Source organism: Symphalangus syndactylus, chromosome 16, assembly GCF_028878055.3.
Source record: "Symphalangus syndactylus isolate Jambi chromosome 16, NHGRI_mSymSyn1-v2.1_pri, whole genome shotgun sequence".
Classification (NCBI taxonomy): domain Eukaryota; kingdom Metazoa; phylum Chordata; class Mammalia; order Primates; family Hylobatidae; genus Symphalangus; species Symphalangus syndactylus.
The window spans coordinates 88,121,691-88,141,197 of record NC_072438.2 but is presented as its reverse complement, the minus strand read 5'-3'; the positions used below and the strand labels follow the sequence as shown (position 1 = coordinate 88,141,197).

At 45.6% G+C, this 19,507-nt stretch overlaps 1 protein-coding gene across 3 annotated transcripts in view; it reads left to right on the top strand.

The window, feature by feature from the left end:
• Positions 1–3,203: 3,203 nt before the first annotated feature.
• The window catches only part of OTULINL (OTU deubiquitinase with linear linkage specificity like), a 34,556-nt gene continuing 18,252 nt past the window's right edge, over positions 3,204–19,507 (top strand). For 2 of the 3 annotated variants that reach the window (XR_008651665.2, XM_055246043.2), the window contains exon 1: positions 3,204–3,375. Coding sequence is in view for 1 of the 3 variants with exons in the window: in XM_055246043.2 (XP_055102018.1) it covers positions 3,312–3,375 (64 nt within the window). In the remaining 2 variants the exon portion in view is untranslated. The remainder of the gene's footprint in view (positions 3,376–19,507) is intronic. The other variant, XR_008651666.2, reaches the window with a different exon arrangement.

The window sequence follows — 19,507 nt, the reverse complement described above, 5'->3', positions numbered from 1 at the left end:
CCAGACACACCATCTTTAAGAACTGTAACAGTCACAGCGAGGGTCTGTGGCTTCATTTTTGAAGTCAGTGAGACCAAGAACCCGCCAATTCTGGACACAGTATGATCTTTTTCTTGGATGAGCAGAGGCTATAGAAGTGTGGACCACCCTGCTACATGCCAGTCCAGGGCATGGGTGAGATGCCACACTTCCAGCATCCCAGTGTGAAGGTGAACAAATGCTACAAGTGGTATGAGGCCAAGATAAGTTGACATTTCACAGGCAATGCTAAGAAATCAAATGGGACAGGGCTGGAATGGTGAGGGGCAAGGTGTGAAGCCTAAATAGGGAGAAACAGGAGACCCCTGAAGAAGGGGCCGGCACAGAAGTAATGCAAAAAGCCCTGAAGCTTCCAGTGGGCCCTGGCAGGGGCTTCTGTCTATCCCCACACTGGGACCTTCAGGCTGCCACTAAACTGTACTTTAAAAAATGGTTAAAATGGGCCAGGCATGGTGGCTCATGCCTGTAATCCCAGCAATTTGGGAGGCCGAGGTGGGCCGATCACTTGAGGTCAGGAGCTCAAGACCAGCCTGGCCAACATGGTGAAACCCTGCCTCTATTAAAAATACAAAAATTAGCTGGGCATGGTGGTAGACGCCTGTAATTCCGGCTGCTCTGGAGGCTGAGACAGGAGAACCGCTTGAACCTGGGGCGGAGGTTGCAGTGAGCTGAGATAGTGCCACTGTACTCCAGCCTGGGTGACAGAGCAAGACTCTGTCCCCCCGCCAAAAAAAAATACATTTTGCAATGTGAACCTTGAAAGGCTTTGAATGTTCACATTCCATTTTCAGAGTTCAAATGGTCAAGAAAACCTCATAAAAACAAAAACTCCAATTAAATATTTGCTGGGAACTACTGGCCAGTTTTTCTTTCTTCTGATTTGGGTCATACTACAATCCTCATGCAACTAGCTGGAGTAACCATTACTCTGAGCTTTCCAGAGTCACAATCAGGTGGCTTTTGGGCACAATGCTAGGCACTGTCTGTTTCTGGCAGTTCTAAGGTGGATGTTTTGGCGAGTGTGATGATTTGTGTCCACGTTTCAGCTGAGACTGTTGCTGCAGAGGTCTCTGTTTAGCATGACTTTCAGCTGGCATCACACCACACTCTCAATTTACCCATTCATAAATATTTAAGCTCTGAGCTAGGTTCTAGGGATTCTAGGTCAGAGTTCCTGCCCTCAAAGAGCTCATGATCTAGGTATTTTTAAAAAACCAATAACTTCGTAATTGTGCAGACATGTAATCACTCATGGTTAGACCAGAAAGCCAATTAGAAATCTCCATGTATATACGTCTTTATATGATGCTTATGTGCCAAGTATTGTAAGAGTTTTGCACATATTTAGTAATTTAACCCCCATAAAAATCCCATGGGGTAGATACTCTTAGGCGCTCCATTTTACAAATAAGGAAACACGCACAAAAAGGTTAACTAACTTATGTAAGACCATACGGCTTATATGAAGGCACACCAGGCAGTCTGGCTCCAAGGTTTGGTCATTAAGTACCACACTAAGAGGCCTCTCATTCAGCTTTTGGAGTAACAACGAACATTACAGGCAACCAAAATCCTAAATGTGAATTAATTGACAGGATTTTAGGCCAAGTACAAACAGCTGTGTTCATAAATATTATCTTGTGGGAGGAGGGAAGGGGAACTGGCTAATTTGTTTTGTGGTTAAAGGACTAAGTAAATTTTGTTTTATTATACCACAAGAAATTAGTCCTGGTATTTTCAGTTTCTAGAATAGACAATTTGTACTTGTCACTGCTCATATGCTTGTTTAGGTTAATTAGGCGCAACAATTTTAAGTCATTTATTTTGTATGAGTAACGTGGCTCTATACACGCAAGCGATGGTTTATGGTTGTAGAAAACTACCCCTCAATGTTAAAAATCTGATTTAGATAAAAGGGATTATTTTCTAAACATGCAGTAGAGTTTGGGAACATTTTTATTATCTTCTGTGAATCATGCATTGAAGAATGGTTGGGCGGTTGAGGGTTCAGACTTAGGTTCAAACTACGCACTAGCACTTCCTGAACCTCAGTTTCCTGGTCTGTAAATTGGAGGTAATAACAGTGCCTACCTCATGGGCAAGTGAGGATTAAATGAAGCAATGCATGTAAAAGCCACGTATCAAAGCATGTGGCTGGATGCCAGCTGTCAGTAAATGCTTGGCATTAAGTTAACTGTTGTTGCTGGGATAAAGAATCTCACTGGAGTGGCCAAAGACCTGTGTTCTGAGACTAGGGAAAGGGAGGAAAGCGATCCAATTACTTGTGGACATTGCCCTCAGGCTACTGAAGCCACACAAAATTCCAGGCTGTTTCTCACATCTTTAGTTATGGAACTTCTCTTTCAAAAGATGCCAAAACATTTCCCATGCAGTCAGTTTGTCTCTGGAACTGTGTATATTGGAGAAAGAGGAAGTGTTCAACAGGATTTTCATTTTCTTCCTTTTTCTTCTGGAAAAGGCCCATCTGACTGGCAGAGTGGGGGGAGAACTTTGTTGTGAGCGCCTTTTCATTTTTTGGGCTGTTTATTCTACTGTTAACTACTCCCACATTTTTTTCCTTTGGATAAATCATTCTATAAGACGACAGTTTTGTCAATAATGCACATATTCGTGCTCCCAAAGTAAACTGTGAGTTCTAAGTAAGCGTAACCCCGTTCTGCTGACCCAGGGGGGAAGAAAGATTAGAAAATCTCCCCAGTCAGGTGAACAGGCCCTGGGCCGACAGCTGCATCTGGACTCCAGGCTCGCCCACCCCTGCAGTGACAGAGCAGGATCACGCAGCAACCTGCCCGCGGGGGGAAACCACACTGGCTCCTCGCCCTCATCAGCCGGCCCACCGGCAATGTGCTTCCCAATCAACAAGCCTTCCATGAAAAGTGCCATGGAGGTCGCCGGATCCGCCCAAGTGGAATTCCCAAGATGTTTCCCGGGGAGCAGCCTCGGGAACGCGCCTTGACCCCAGGAGTAGCTACCCGCTCCGCTGCCGAGCCTCGGACGCCTCCGCACTTCTCCGGCCAGCGACCCGGACAGCGTGCGGAGGCCCCGCCCCTCTAGGCCCCGCTCCTCCCCTCCCCGGCCTCTGATTGGCTGCCCGGCGCGTCAGTCGGTGCCCATCCCCGCCTTGCGCCTCCCCCGCCGTCCCCAGCCCGCCGCGGGGAAGCGAGCCCGGGCGCCGGCGGGCGGCCGTCGCGTCTGACAGACCACTGCAGACCACGGGCCGAGGCCCAGCGCCCGTCCGCAGCGCGGCCGGCATGGCGGCGCCAAGGAGCCCCACGCGGGCAAGGGAGCGGGAGCGGTCTCGAGCTCCTGCCGCAGGTGAGCCTGGGGCGGGGCGGGGCGGGGCGGGGCGCACGGGCAGGGACCGCCAGGGCGGGCGGGGTCGCAGGCAGCCAGGGACGCGTCCTCCTCGGCGGCCACCGGCGCTGCCTGGTGGGGGCTGGGAATCCTGGAGCCCGGGAGCTGGTGCGCGCCCCTGAGCCGGGCGGGAGTGGGGCGGGGCTGCACCCCCACTCGGGGGTCGAGCCCCTGTCGGGGACGGAGTAGTATTTGAATAAAGGAGGCCAAGCTGTTTATGTCGCCTGCCCGGGCAGGAAACGCAGGTTCCTGGAAGAAAGCCGGTTTTTGGGGTCTGGGTCCCCTCAGAGCCGCGCGGGGAGCCCAGGCAGCGGCGGAGGTCGCGCCCTGCGCCTGGGAGCGGGCCCGGGGCGCGTGGACCCGCGGGGCCCCGTATCCTCTCTGGGAGCTCGACTCGCTGACGGAGGGAGTTGGGTTTCGCGCCCTGCTGGCAGAGGATGTGGCGCACACCTTCGCGGCAGTCGAGACTTGCTAACAACAGAATACTCGGGCTAAAAAAAAAATTCACCCAGACGGGGCCGGGCACGGTGGTTTCACGCCTGTAATCCCAACACTTTGGGAGGCCGAGGCTGGCGGATCACGAGAGGTCAGGAGTTCGAGACCAGCCTAGCCAGCATAGCGAAACCCTGTCTCTACTAAAAATACAAAAAATTAGCCGGGCATAGTGGCGAGTAGCTGTAGTCCCAGCTACTTGGGAGGCTGAGGCCGGAGAATTGCTTGAACCCGGCGGGCGGAGGTTGCAGTGAGCCGAGACTGCACCACTGCACTCTCAGCCAGGGCGACAGAGCAAGGCTCCGTCCAAAAAAAAAAAAAAAATCATCCAACAAGGGCAGCAGCACAGCCTGGGAGTTCAGGCGCTCGGTCTCGATGTCTCCACCCGCTGGCTCGGTAGCGGGGTCCTCTCCCCCTCTGAAGTCCACAAAGGATGTCTTCCTTACCAGCCCCGAAAAAGATGAGCATAGCTGCTGCTTGGTTTTGAAGGGACACATTCCTGTGTCTGTATTTGTCTGGATCCCGCTAGTGAATTTTGGGAGGATGCCGGTTCCCAAACACAGAGTTTGGGCTGCAGGAACTGCAGTGATTATGGCAAATTGGCAGGTGCGGGGATTGCTTATGAATTGCTGTTTTTGGTCCCAGCATGAGCTTTTAATTCCCACAGCAAACTGTTGGGTGCAGTGGAAACAGCACCTTTCTGGGAGTCAGAGGACATCATTCTGATGTGTCCTCATCCATAAAATGAGAGCCTCCGGTTAGCGGATCCAGGCAGCCCCTCCCAGTGGAGAAGAACTCTGTCCTACCTCCCACTCTCAAAAGTTTGGAGAATGAACTCATTTTTTTCAACCTTTCTGCACCTTGGGTTATTATAAAATTAGCCACATATTTCCTATGGGTGTATTCATTTGAACTTTTTATTATGTTATTTTCTTTTCTCCTCCCTGCCTTAGTTTGGCAGAGAAACAAAAATTGGAAATGGAGGCAGGAGCACAGCTGGAAAGGCTGGTTTGGGAGGCAGAAAGGTGCCTACTTCAGGGTTAACATCATCACCCGGAATTTTTCCTTTCTTTGCACCAAATTCAATGCATGCCAGCGCTGCGAGCCCAGGGAGAGATTCTTTCCTCTGCTCCAATTGTGGGATTTGCAGTTGGTGTGCAGCAGAGGAAGAATGTGATTCAAGGATCAGATTATGGAAAACTTTTTTCTCCAAAACATAACTTCTGATGACTTACAAGCATAGTTTCTCTTCTTTGCCCAGTGGTGTTTGGGAAAACAAAAATAAAACCAGTTTTAAAATCAGTTGTCAAAGCTAGTATAGGGACAACTTTTTTAGCTTTTGAAATAACAGCAAGTAACACTTGACAATAAAACCAGACAACAGAAGAAAACCCACAGAAGAGGTTTTTTTTGTTTGTTTGATTCTTACTATTTCTTTTTTAAAGTGTTAGGGTATGTTAGGATATTGAGAATCATGGACTAAGCATCTCTGCATAATATTATCAGAAAGACTGTCTGAATCAGAATGTTAGATGCATCGAAGAAGCATTGGAAGATCACTTAGTGGAGTGCCCAGAGAAGACGCTGTCATCTATTAGGAAGGCAGGGAGAGGTGGTCACAGAGTGAAATAAGCTCACAGTCGCCAGTACACCTTAGGCAGACCACTGTGTTTGCAGGGAGAATGTGTGCACCCCACACTCTTCCTTGCTCTTCCCACATCTGGCCAGACTCGGGCCATTAACTGTCTTGATTGGCTCAGCTCTGCTGTGGTTCTCTCCACTACTGTCCATCTGTTCAGTGGTAGCATTCACATTTCAACCGTGATTTCTGGAACCACAGGACTCATTGGAGGTTCTTAGGGGCTGGTGTTGGGGGAATAGGAATGCGCAGTGTGGAACGGCGGACCCACTCCAGCTATACTTGGAGTTGCTCTGCTTTTTCGTTTCTGTATACTTTTAGGTTTGTTTTGTTGTTTTTTGCTGTTCTAGGTAAGGTTTTGTTTGGAGGAAAGAGTTTAATGCCAAATCAAAAATTTAAAAATAATGGTAATGGCTAATTTTTTTGGTGCTTCTTGTGTCTTAGTTCATTTATTACATGGAAAATGCTTAGAACTGGTTGGTTGTGGTTCTGAGTAAGCACTCAAATGTTAGCTGCCACTACTGTTATTAATATTACCTTCTACTATGAAGTAGCTGTTATTTTTTAACCTTATTTTAAGAAACCAAGTCACACACAAACTTGTACAAGGTTACCCACCTCCTATGTAGATGTGTCTGCTAAATGAAAGGTATATTCCTCGATACCCTGGATTTTGTTAATCCAAAGCCATTCAAGCAGGCACAACTGTATGTATGAAGCAGATGTTCCTGAGCCACCATAAGCAGGCTTTGGCGTGTTCCCATGGGCAGTGGCAGGTAATCACTAGGCAGGCAGGTGAATTTACCTGGTGGAACTTCTGTGTTCAAAAGGAGAGTAGGCAGATGGAACTGTTAATAACCCAGTGATTGGTCGGGTGGCAAGAGGAGTGATGAGAAGTGTGGGCGCAAGCATTCCCTCCACATGGACTGCCGAAAGTGTGCTGAGAATTGTGACCTTATTCTAGAACAAGTGCCTTCAAGGTCTTTACTCTCGAGGAGGAGAAGGAGGAGTAGAGGGGGCGCTGGTGGTAGAAAGTGTGTGCCAAGGAAAAGAGGCCTGAGAGCTGCTAGTTACAACTAGTTGTAACTGTCGAGAGAAATATTTCCCTTCTTTAAAAAATAGTTTGAGGGCTGTGGGGGAAAAAAGCATTGCAGTTAAAGGCACCCACAATAGAATGCTTAAAACCAAATGGTCCATAGTTGATTTTGTTGTCGTTGTTTTGCCACCCATTTGCCCTATTATACTTCTACTCTGACATTTCTATGAGATGAATAAATATCAAATAGAATGTAACTTTTTTGGTACCAAGTATTTTATCTCAGTAGAAAGTCTTGACTGGGTATAATTATTAACTTGAAAATGACCTTTTCTCTGGCTCGGGTCTCAAGGTAGACTTAGCTTCATCTGGGAGGCCTTGGCTGCCTCCCTGGCCTGGAATGGTGTGCTCTCCTATGTGCCTGTAGCACCTAGTGCTTGTCCCTGTCACAAAAACAGTTGACATTTGGATTTTCTTTAGGGTGCTAAATGTGGAGACACTGACCATAGATAGTGTTATATAATCTTTACCATCACCACTCTGTGACGCTCACAATGGCTACAGAATTTGCTCAAGGCTTCCGCTAGTAAGCGGTGGCCAGGGTAAGCCCTGGCATGGGACTCCACTCATAACAGATTCTTAACAATCTATCTGCTTCTGTCACTTGAAACAGAGTTCTAGCTTCTACCTGAGAGCTCTCCATAGTTTTCAAGGTTACCTTATTACATTTAAGCTGTTCTGAATTAAGGTTGGGTTAACATTTGTATACTGTTGTTATTGTTTGAGACAACTCTTGCAGGTCTGGGTAACGCAGGAGAGAGATTATGAAAAAGTTTTTATTACTGGGCTAAAACTTCCTAGCTTAGTGGTTCCCCATACGTGGCTATTAAAGTCTCTACTTAATTTTTAGAGGAATTATTGGATTAGTATGTTTGGTTAGTAAATCCTTCCATTCTCTCCTGTCCATGTGAGTCCTCTGGTACATGTTCAGCTACTTGGTAAGACAATCTGTTTTCAAAATGAGGTTGCATACACATTTATCTGATTTGTAATTAATTTAGTGGAAGAACATTTAAATGGTACTTCTAAATAAATCAACAGAAAGTTTTTGTATATGTTCTCATTTTTCCAATAACCTTTTATGCTAGTAATAGTCCACTTTTCTACTTTCCCATTTAATTGGAGCCAGAATAGACAGGTGGCCTCATGTTTAAATTAAGAGGATGATAAAATGTTTATGTTCATTTCTAGGAGACAAAAGCCTGTTGCCTGTTAGTACCGTTGCTGGGATTCCTAGGTAATAAACAAAAATCCCAGAAACTGTAGCACATAAAATGCTATGCTTGATGAATCTCTAAATTAAGAATTTAATAGTAAATCTTTTGTTGTTGATTTAACCATGTTACTATGATATCGAGTCTGTAGAATTATTGGATAAATAGACACAAAGTTACCTAAAATACCTCAGCTTTTTCTCCTCTTGCCATATTATTGGTTATTAATGAATATTAGGGTGAGTCTTCTAGCAGTGGGAGTGATAAATACCTCAGCTCTTTCTCTTCTTGCCATATTATTGGTTGTTAATGAATATTAGGGTTAGTCTCCTAGGAGAGGGAGTGATAATGTAGTTGGAAGTCATTCTCAAGAGAGTCTTCCCTCAAATCAGAAGTGAAAATCTCGTTAAACATCAAGCGTTCACTGTTTCAAAAAAAAAAAAAAAAAGCATACCTCCCTGTCCTGTACCCACCACGGTGGAGACGAGCTCTCACCTCTTTCTAGGCTTCAGACAGCCTCGGTGGGTACAAACCAGTTCCAAATGGCTCAGGAATGGAGGTGGGCAGTGGAGCTGATGATGGTGGAAGCTCATCGGAGCGTGTACTTTGAACAATCTGTGTCTGTCCTCTAAGCCAGGGCGTAGACTGTTCTCTGTAGCATTTAGTCTCCAAGTTTAAGAGAAGTGAACTAAATTCCTTCTTGCCTGGTAATGAGAGAATCTGTCCCTGGGTCTTAGAATAACACCTGATACTTTGGGGTTGTATTTTTTGACCTGTGACAAGAAGGCCTCAACTTGCTTGTGAACTCTCCAGAGTTAAGAAAGACTGGGTGCTCTGTGTCTTCCGAATGCACCACTTGGACAGGCCAAAATGCTGCGGAGCAAGCAGAATGGCTGATAGGAAGGGGAAGTGGAAGAGATGGCAAGCCAGTGCCAGCATGGGCTGAATGTAACCAGTCACCGTCTAGATAGGAAGGGCTGGTGGCACTCATGTCAGTGGATGAGATCAGCAATTTGTCATTTTACTTGGCATTTACAAAATGAACTTGGAGTTTGGTTTGTAGCTAAGGTTAGGTTGGCTGCTCAGCTTGAAATGGAAACATAGCCAATGAAATGATTAATATACATGTTGGGTCCCACAGTTTTGTACCTGAAGCAGTGCAAGGCTTGGGCATATTGATTCCTTCCTAGGAGATCTAAAGAAAAATCCCTTGAACCAAGAGAGAGCTTATTAGATCAGTTTTATCCGTGGTATATCCCTCTATTTTTGTTTTTTAACTATTAAATATTTGTTAGACTCAATTTTGGTTAGTTGACTGTCATGATAGAGGACTTGTAGAGTCTGTGCTTGGTGATCTACCTTGTACTGTCTTGTTCTTCACACTTTGCTGCATCTTCTCCCATATGTAATTGATTCATTTGTTTGAATTTTGAATTTTGGAGCCTATTACATCTCCCTTTCCCTCCCAGTCTCCTTGATGTTCCTTTTTCCTCCCCATCTAGCAGCCTTTTTGAAGCTGATTACCACCATGGAGGCCCTTGTGGAAAAGGCTCTTTATTAGAACTAGCTTTTGGGTCAACTGGTTTAATAGATCTGTAGGACCCAGCATGAACTTCTAAGGGTTGGGGTATTTGCTGGCATTTGTCAAGATCTTATGTATCTTCCATACACACTTAGGGCATCTTTTCTGTGGTGCAAGCTTTGAGTAATGTTTTGAGTTTAGTTCAATGTCAGTTATTTCACAACTATTTCCAATCCTGGCCCCAACGTGACTATTCCTCCAACATAACTCTGAAACATATTAAAATAAGGAGGCCTTTGGAGAATGAAGGGAAATGGCAGTTAATGGCCTGGCTTCCTTATGTTTGCTCACAGGGGAGGAAGCTGAGGTCCAGATGGCTCAGCTGTCTAGGACCGGACCCTGAGTTCCTGACTCCCTCAGTTCCCTCCTCATTTCACTACCTTGAAACCATCCTACTAGATGACCACTTCACATTCTCACTTCCTGCTTTATATTTACATGGTGTAATTAAGGGAAGAGAAAACACACTGGTGGTTCATTATTTCTGACATACGTATTAAAAGTCAGAAGGGACCACCAGGATAGAGGCTCTTAGTTAGGATAAGTGTGGTGGAGTAACAGAACAGCCCCAAATAGGTGAATACATTTATTTCTCTCATGTCAAAGAGAGGTAGCTCCCCAGGGCTGGGATGATCTCGACGGTGTCAGGGCCCCAGGCTCCTTCCACTTTGTTTCTCCACTATGCCTGGCTTCAGTGCTCACTGTCACTTTTGGGTACAAGATGGCTGCTGGAGCATCAGCCATCACATTTACACTCCAGCTAATAGGGAGAAAAAAGGGCAAGGAACACACCCCTCTTAACAAGCCCTTTTGAAAGTTGCACATTCAACAACTTCTTGGCCAGAATTCACTCACACAGCAGTACCCAGCACCTAGGGAAGATGGAATGAGCCTTTGTCTGAGTAGCCACGCGCCCAGCCCAAAGTCAGGGCTTAATCTCGGTGGGAGGAGGAGAGAACGGACCCTGGGGGAAGCTGGCAGTCTCTCTCATGGAGACACATGGACGGGATCCTGATTACATGGATTCATTTCGTTCATTCAACAAATATAAACTGTCTGTTGTGTACTTAGGCACTCAGAAAGCAGAGTGAAAACAGATTCAGTCCCAGTCCTTAAGGCATTTACTGTCTACACAGGGAGACAGACACTAATCAAACACAAACACAATTGTGTAAACTGTGACAAGTGCTGTGAAAAGGACACTGTGTGCTATGAGAGAGGAAAACAGGGATTTTCTCAAGCCTGGGGGTTAGAAACAGAGAAATGATGTTTGAGCTGAGAGTTGGAGAATGAGTGGAATGAACTAGAGCATGGTTACAGGGAAAAATGTTTCAGACAGAGGGAAGAGTACAGGCAAAGCAAGGCAGGGAGGCAAGCGTGAGCTCTAGGAGGAAGTGAAGGCGCTCCTCATATTGGAGCAAGAGGAAGAGGTGAGAGAAGAGGGAGGGGTCAGGGTCAGACCATGAGGGGGACTGGGTGTGGGTGACCAACCGTCCCAGCTTGCCTGGACTGAGAGATGTGCCAGTATGTGGGGCTTTCAGTGCTAAAACTGGGAGAGTCCCAGCCAAACCAGGAGGAGTTGGCCACCTTCCTTGGAGGCCAGGGTAATGGCCAGGTTCCTTTCTTCATTAATTTCAGAGAAGTTGGCCAAGCACGGTGGCTTATGCCTGTAATCCCAGCACTTTGGGAGGCCAAGGTGGGTGGATCACTTGAAGTCAGGGGTTCGAGACCAGCCTGGCCAACATGGTGAAACCCCCATTTCTACTGAAAATACAAAAATTAGCCAGGTGTGGTGGCAGGTTCCTGTAATCTCAACTATTGGGAGGCTGAGGCAGGAGACTCACTTGAACCTTGGAGGCAGAGATTGCGGATCATGCCTCTGCACTCCCTGGGCGACAGAGTGAGACTCAATCTGAAAAAAAAAAATTTTTTTCAGAAAAGTTCCTTTTTAGATAGTCATAGCTTCCAGCCATAGAAAAACAACAGCTGTGACTAGTAAAAGTAACCGCTTACTTTGGCCAAAGGGAAACGGGCACAAAACAGACACAACACTTACTTTTAGTTGGATTACTTGACCAGTAAGATTTTTCCTTATCTGGCCTGATTTCTCCTGATGGTAACTTTGGAAATTAATTGGCATCTGATGATGTATTTGAGATAACAGAAGCAGCTAAGGGTAGGGGATGCTCTTACTCCACAGCAGGATTTCTCAACACTGGCAATGTTGGAATTACTGGGGAGCTTAAAAAAGATACCTGGGCCCCAGCCTAATAAATCTGAAAATCTACTGGAGCCAGGGCCAGGGTCCTGGGGGTCTTGATGGAATGCAGATTCTGTTTCCAATGGGTTTGAGAATCTATAGTTCTAAGGAGTCCCAGATGGTATTGGTGTTGCTGTCCTGTGGACTTTGAGTAGAAATGTTCTATAAAGTTTGATGAGGTTGTTTTTGAAGCCACTGGTCTCCCTTTAGGAGAGCAGATCTACAGGCCCACGTAAAGGTATATGAGTCCATGATAGGAGACGGGTAAAAGACTTAGGGCTGGGAGGTGGCCAAGGAGGCTTCGGCAGTGTGGTCCCATCAGCAAGATCACACTGAACCCAGGGGGCAAATCTTGACTTCTCAGTTGGTCCCAGGGGATGGGTGAGAGGTTATGGGGTGATTTGTGGCTTTATAAGCCACTGACTGTCACTAGTATTCTTGGTTCCAGAAGAACCAGCTCCTGAGGTCTCTGGCTAGGATGCTACCATAGGTAATGACCATTTTTTACCTTTCTGACAATTTGTTAGGGCCCTTTCCAGCTGACATCAGTGGCTAGCAGGATGTGGGTCTTTCCTACAAATGAGAAAAGCCATGGAAAGAGTTTTACATTGTAAAGAGTTTTGCATTGTAGAGTTTTGTACAGGAGATGATACATCCATCGAATGTTTAAAAAACAAACCAACGCTGGCTGTGGAGTAGAAAACAGAACTGGGGAAGGGAGACCAATCAGAAGGATTAGTAACTATTAGTGACGATGCCCAAATGATTCTGAGTAATGGAAAAGTCACCCCCAGGGCAAAAGTGAAGAATGGCTTATCTCAAAGTGTATCTTTAGTCAACATGTTCATAAATGATTTCTATTAGGATATGGGAGTCTAATGTTAAAGGCCTGAGAGTTGAACCAGACCACGTGCCACCAAAGCCCTGGCAGGTCAAAGCAGTGAGCCAAATCAGTAAATGAAACCTAGCAGAGATAAATGTCAGGTCCTGCCTGGGTCTAAAGATCCCAGAACTGGCCCACATGATCTGGATAACCCTTTGCTTCCCTGCCCATGTTCTGAACTGAAAGGTAGATACAGATGTCAGAGATTAAAAATATATTTTTCTAAGCCAGCTCAGTGACATAAAATCCACGTGTCTTAGTTGTGTGGCCAGTTGGGCTTGCTAGCAGTGCCCAAGCTGAACTCTGTCCTAAAGTTCTAGGCCTCCCTCCCAAGGAGAGGGCAGGCCCAAGGATTCCTTCTGTGCGGGCAGGTCTGTGGGGTGAAAGGGGCTGAGCTGGGCATGCCATTTTTAAAAACTCTGCCACTCAGATCAATCTCTCACCTTCAGGAAGGAGTAAAGGCGGTAGTAGGGGAGCCAGAACCCCACCTCCAGGAAGGTCTCTCCACTGGGAAACTTGAGTGTGAGTGAAACCCCTGGCCCTCTCTTCCCTTCAGAAGATGGGGAGACACACCCCAGCACAGGTCCAAAGGGCTTTAAGCTGACAGCAGGTTGAATGTGAGTCAGTGGCTTTTGGGTTGTTTGTTTGTAGCTGTGCAATACAATCACAGGCTGCATTGCTGTGAATGTATCATCTAAAACAGGGTTCAGCAAGCCACAGCCCATGGGTCATATCTGGCCTGCTGTTTGTTTTTACATAGCCTATGATCTCAGAGTGGTTTTTACATTTTTAAATGGTTGGGAGAAAAAAAAAGAATACTACTTCCTGACATGTGAGAATTAGATGTAATATAAATTTCAGTGTCCATATGTAAAGCTTTATTGGATCGGAGCCCTGTGTGTATTGTCTGTGGCTGCTTTCCCTGTGTAAGGGCAGAGCTGAGTAGTTGAGACAGAGACCACATGGCCAATGAGACCTAAAATATGTACTCTCTGACCCTTTTCAGAAGACTTACCCCGATGTAGAATGAAGAAGGTGGTCACCTTGTTGAATTCTGTCCTGGGGATCACACACAGGACATTGTGTTTGACCTGGGGTCTCACATTAAGTGTGGAATGAGTTTAGAGAAGACTGACCAGGACCACGAAGAGACTCCCCAAAGATACCATGTAGGGACTAGTTGAGAAAACAGGAGCTGTCTAGACTAGAAGAGAGAAAGATGCAGAGTGGAAATGATGGAAATGATAGAACTTCGAAGATAATTACTTGGGAAGGCAGTAATGTACAGTAGTTAGTTCAGAGGGCACAGCTCTACATCACAACCTAGGGGTTCAAGTTCAGACTTCTACTTGTTTTCTCTGCTTCAGTTTCTTCACCTCAAAAATGAAGCATTCCTGTGACAGCTCATCAGATGATCAGATCCACAGTGAATTAAGATTCAGCATTTGCCTTAGAGGTGTTTGCAGGCTAGTGGGAAACAGTCATGAATACACTGAACTAGCCTACAGTGTGGACATATTGCTGAGGGAACACTCTGGGAAGCCTAAAAGAACAAGTAGAATTCTGCCTTTAGCCCAAAGCATTCTGCAATCCCATGAAAGATGTAAAAGGTCATCATATGCAAGAGGAATCAGACTTGTTCTTCATAACCCCAAGCAATAGATTCCAGGGTGGTTACAGATCTGAACACCTCAGTCTCTTGCTTAAAACTCTCAGAGCCTTCCCTTGCTCTTCAGTTAAACATCAGTCTCTTGAACAGGACCTTCAGGCTTCTCCAGCCTCCCATCACTTTTCTTGCCTTGCAAGCTCCTGTGCAACCTTGGATCTCAGCTCAGCCTCATGTCCTAGGGAAGCATTCTCCAACCTCGTTTAGCTCAGATTCCCTTGTTACAGTGCTTGTGGACCTGCATTCCTTTCCTCTGGAGTGTTGCCTCAGTGGTGCTCTGTTCCCACTAGGAGTCTGTCTGTCAGTCCCTGCCAGGAGAATCCAGTTGGTTGCATTTATAATTGTAACATCAGCTCTTGACACTGTGCCTGGCCTGCGGGAGGAGTTTAATCTATGTTCGTAGAATAATGATCAAAGTTGATCAATAAAGAGAGAAACATTCCAAAAAAGGGAAAAAGGAAATGGACTTCCACGGATGGAGCGAGTTGCTAGCTGAGAGGTGTGTAAGCAGTGGTTGGATGACAGATGGTGGGAGATGGTAGCCAAATGGTTTATATTCGGATAGTGCTTTTTTGTTTAATTTTGTTCCAACCCTGTGCTGTCACCACTTTTCGGCCATTGGAGTACCTTCTTGGGGTCATCAAAGCTAAGTGATTAGTCCTCTAGCTAGAAAATGACAGAATGAAGACAAGAGTCCTTTGCTCATTTTTGTCAAATGAGTTGTCTCTCCCAGGCTGAGGAGGCCTGTGTGGTTGGATAAAGCAGTGGCAGTGCTGGAGTTCTGTGACTCCACAGGGAAGGAATTACAACTTCCTCTTCAGTAGTAGCCTATCCCATCTATAGCTTTTGTGGTTTTATAGTTGGGTGGATTTTTAAAATGCGATGATTAGAAAATGAAACTTACCTTTAAAATGATGGGTTGCATTCAACATCTCTAGAAGATGGGCCCAGTCAAAAAGAAAAACGACTCTGAGCTGTGATGTCATTAAAGAAAACACACACACAATCCTCTCAGTGTTTGGCCAGGAGCAGCTTCCTGTCATATTTATTGATACTTTCAGTTTAGTGGGAGCCTTGGGGGCAGTGTGCCCCATCCTGGGGGGATGGTGCTGACAGCATAAGCGAGTTGCATGACAGCCTACAGTTGAATGTCTTAGTGGTCATGACTTTCAAGATAAAATCCTCCCACTTGGTGGTTCTGTTTCTCAGTGATATTGATCTTGTAGTTGTTGGTTATTGTATTCTACTAAGTGGAAGACTGTCATTTCTTATTGAGCAGAATTAATACCTGAAATACAGAAGTTCAGAAGGTCCTTTGAGTTTACCATTTCAAGGATTTAAGAGGGTGTTTTTTTTTTCTGAATATCTCCCCCATAACTGGTAGAAAAACAACCAACTAATCTATGATTTTGCAAGAACCAACACAATTTAAACTCACTCTTTCACACTGCTGTGCTAACTTCTAGAAATCTGTTGAATCTCCACGTGCTCCAAATTATGTAGAAAGCTTGATGGCCTAACTGGATTTGTTCTGTGTGTTTTTCCTTCTGTTTGTGTAGTGCTTAATTTATTTGTTTAGACTAACGTACAATATTTTGCTTTATTCTTGAGCTGAGTTTCTCAGAATTAAACAATCAGTTCCCACACTGAAGGCTCCCAGCCTTTCCCTGCAGTCACACTGAGGCCTAAGGAGAAACTAAAAGCCTATGAGAGAAGTGACCTACTGGGGAATGGAGGTGCTCACCCAACCAGCTGACAGGAGGACACTGTGTCCCCAGGCCAGGGGCTCCCTGTGGGCAAGGAGCGTGTCTTGCACTTCACTGCCTCCCTGCCTGGCATCCAGCCTGGGGGGAAGAAGTGTGAGGAATTGGTGAGGGGTCTGGGGAAGGGAGGGGGCAGCCCTTCCCAGCCCGTCCCTGTCTGCCTGTTCCATTGGCTTCAGTTTATTCCTCTGTGCAGCACTTCCTGCCCTTGATTACAAATGACCTAAAAGCCATATTCACCTTTTCAAAGGGAGCAGGGTTCCATGGCACAGCTCAGAAAAGTGTGAAGTTTCCGCAGCACCTCAGAAGTGTCTGTGTCCTCTGCTTGCTCACCCACCCCCATCTTCCTACCTCTCTTGCCACAGAGAGTGTCCTTTCTCACCCCTCCCTTGAGTTCCTTCCTATTCCATCAGCCTCTCTTCACCACTCTCTCTTCCATCGTCTGCTAACTAACCATAATAGGACATTGAAGCAGATAGAAATACCTGTTGTGTTTATTAAATGTAGTACTTCTACCTTAAGTTCTTTTAGCCAGATGATTTCACTGTATGTATATTTCTTCACTTTCTCTGCTACCTCAGACATCTAAATTAAATTGCCTTTATGTCCTCCCAGCTCAGAGTTGATGTCCCCGCTCCCTGGCCTGCTCAATAGCCCTTGAAAGACCACCTCTGCTTCAGGAGAAAGTCAGTGGGCCAGATGCAGGTGACAGAGTCTGTGTGTAGAGATAAAGTGTAGAGGTACTGATATTGTATATACCATGAATAAGATCAGGAGAGGAAGTAGACAAGGTTGAGGACTATGCAGCTGGCCCATTAGGAAGTAGAGATAGTACAGATTCTGGAAGTTTGCGGCAAACCAGACGCTGCTGAGTTTCCATGAGATAGGGAGACTGTGATGTCCAGGACAATAGGAGCCTCAGGCTCCTGGGGTAGAACTGCTGTTTGCATGATCACTTGGTTTCCGGCTCTTCAGTGTCTTTTAGTTTTGTTTTCAGGGTTTTGGGGTATGTGTGTGTGTATTTGGTTTCCTGTTTTAATGTTTGAATTACTTCAGCTTTGGTGTATTGTAGAGAATGGAAAAAAAAAAAAAACTAACTAGAATTTTATCACCAAAAATGGTCCTTTTTTTTTTTTTTTTTGGAGTTCTGACCAGTCTCATCTGCCATATATAATATAGTTCGAGTGATCACAGGTCAGATTTTAGTTTCTGATATTCACTTTGTTGATTTCAGGAGGTCCTGGTATAATTCCTCTAGGACATGTTCACTGCTGAAGCATTACTTCTGCTTGTGTGGGTCGGGGTCCCAGCATGCATTTATGCTGATGACTAGGGGGATGTATGAGACCTAGGTAATACACTTTGCAATATAACAGACCTGCATTGTGCTGTATATATGGTCTCATTTCAGCCACCACCCAAGTGGTTCAGTCCAAAAGTATTGAAAAGAAATTTCATGTTTTTGTATCTCTTCACAGGCATTAAAGAGGATCAAATCCGTAATTTCTGGCAACACTGCTCTTTTCCACTTCCCCTTGCAACTTCCTTGTGGACTTGTGAAACTTCACTGTGGACCTGAGGCTCCTACTGTCCTGGAAGTTCCCTTGTGGACTTTCTGGAGACTCTTTTTGCCAAAACTTACCCCCCTCCCAGCACACTCCTTTTTGTTCTTTTTTTATGTAGAATGACTGAATTCGTGGAGGTGAAACCTTTTCTCCCTTCCTGTTTCTCAAGGTCCCAATCATCAAGCCTTCCACAGGCATCCCTCTCCAGGGATGAGGCGGGAAAGCTGGGCCAGGGACTGCAGAATTCTCCTTGGCAGGCTGGTGGAAGGGGGACCCCTATGAACCTTCTGATGTCTGCAATTTTATCTCAGTTGTATTTGGGGAAATGAGATTTGATGCTGGAGGTCATCAGAACCGTCATTATGACACTATTTTGCAAGATGTCTCATTATGGTGTTTTCTTCTGTATCATTTTTTAGTTGTAATTCAGTTATTAGCCCAGGAAGGATAAATTTTTAAAAATTTTCATTTTAAAGAGTCTTAATTTACTTGCTATAGCAATACTAATTTGAAGATTTCCACGGTTCCCTAATTCAGAGGCAGGACAGCCAAGTGGTAAAGGAGGCAACTTCTGGCATCATGTCTTTGTTCAGTTTCTGTTGTTATAACAGAATACCACAGACTGGGTGATTTATCAGGAAAACAAGTTTATTTCCTGCAGTTCTGGGGACTGGGGAGTCCAAGAGCACAGCAGGCACCAGATCTGGTGAGGGCCTTCTTTGCATTGTAATGTGGTGGAGGGCGTCGTGTGGTGAGAGGTTATTAGCATGCAGGTCAGCCACCAGTCCTGTCATGGGGGCCCCATGCTGATGGCCTTATCTAATCCTAATTACTTCCCAAAGGCCCAACCTCCAGTCATCATATGAGTTTTGTGATTAAGTTTCCAACACATAAAACTAACATGTGGGACACATTGGAGACACATTCATACCATAGCATACCACATTGCTCCTGTTTTTGAATTCTGGCTCTTCTACTTACTGGCTGAGTCCCATTGGGCAATTATTTAATTTTTCCCCCTCAAAGTTTTCTCTGCAAAATAAGGGTTACTAGAGTAATAACAATAAAAACAATAATTCATGTTTATTGGGTACTTACGGTGTGTGTCAGATATGGTGCAAAGTGCTTTCCCAACATTTACTTTCAGTTTCACAGCAGCCCTGAGAGGTGGATCATGCTGTGCCTCCTGTGTTGTGATGCAGTGATGATAGTAAGAGAAACCATGCACTGAGCACTCACTGTGCACCAGGCTCTGCTATGTGCTGTCTTCATTCCTAGATTCAGAAACTGAGGCTTAGGGAGGGGAAATCACTTGCCCCATATCACATGCTGCAATGCGCAGGGCCAGCATGGGGACCATGTTGTTAGACTCTAGAGACTTCTTACTGCCTGCTCCATGGCATGGTCACAGGAGTAAATGAATTAATTCCTGTAAAACACTTAACATAGGGGCTGGAACATAATAAAAGCTTAAACTGTAGCTATTGTAGCTATTGGTGAAGTCATACTCTTTCTTACTAAAATGTATTTCTCCTTTGATACAGAAGCCCCACTCCTAATGTCATCAGTGAACAGCTCGTATAGGTCCTATACATGGCTAAATGGCCATGGCCTGCTTCCACGTGACTTCACAAGTCCTACAGAGTACCCTCCCATCCACGTCCAGATGGTTCTGTGGTACCCACACCAGCACCCGCATGAATAGGCTCCCTGGCCCTTCTTGGCTGGAGTTAATTGACAAAACAGTGTGGACACATTGGGTAGAGGGAGACCAGGAGTGCAGGCATGTGTTCTAGGTTTTTTTCTGACAGGTTGATCATATCACAATCTCTTGGATTGTAGGTGGGGTTGAGATTTGAGGGTAAGGGCATGTGCTAGGAAGAGTATGTGTGAGTGGGGAGAGCCGTGGTCTGTAGCGGGTCCCCATGGAGGC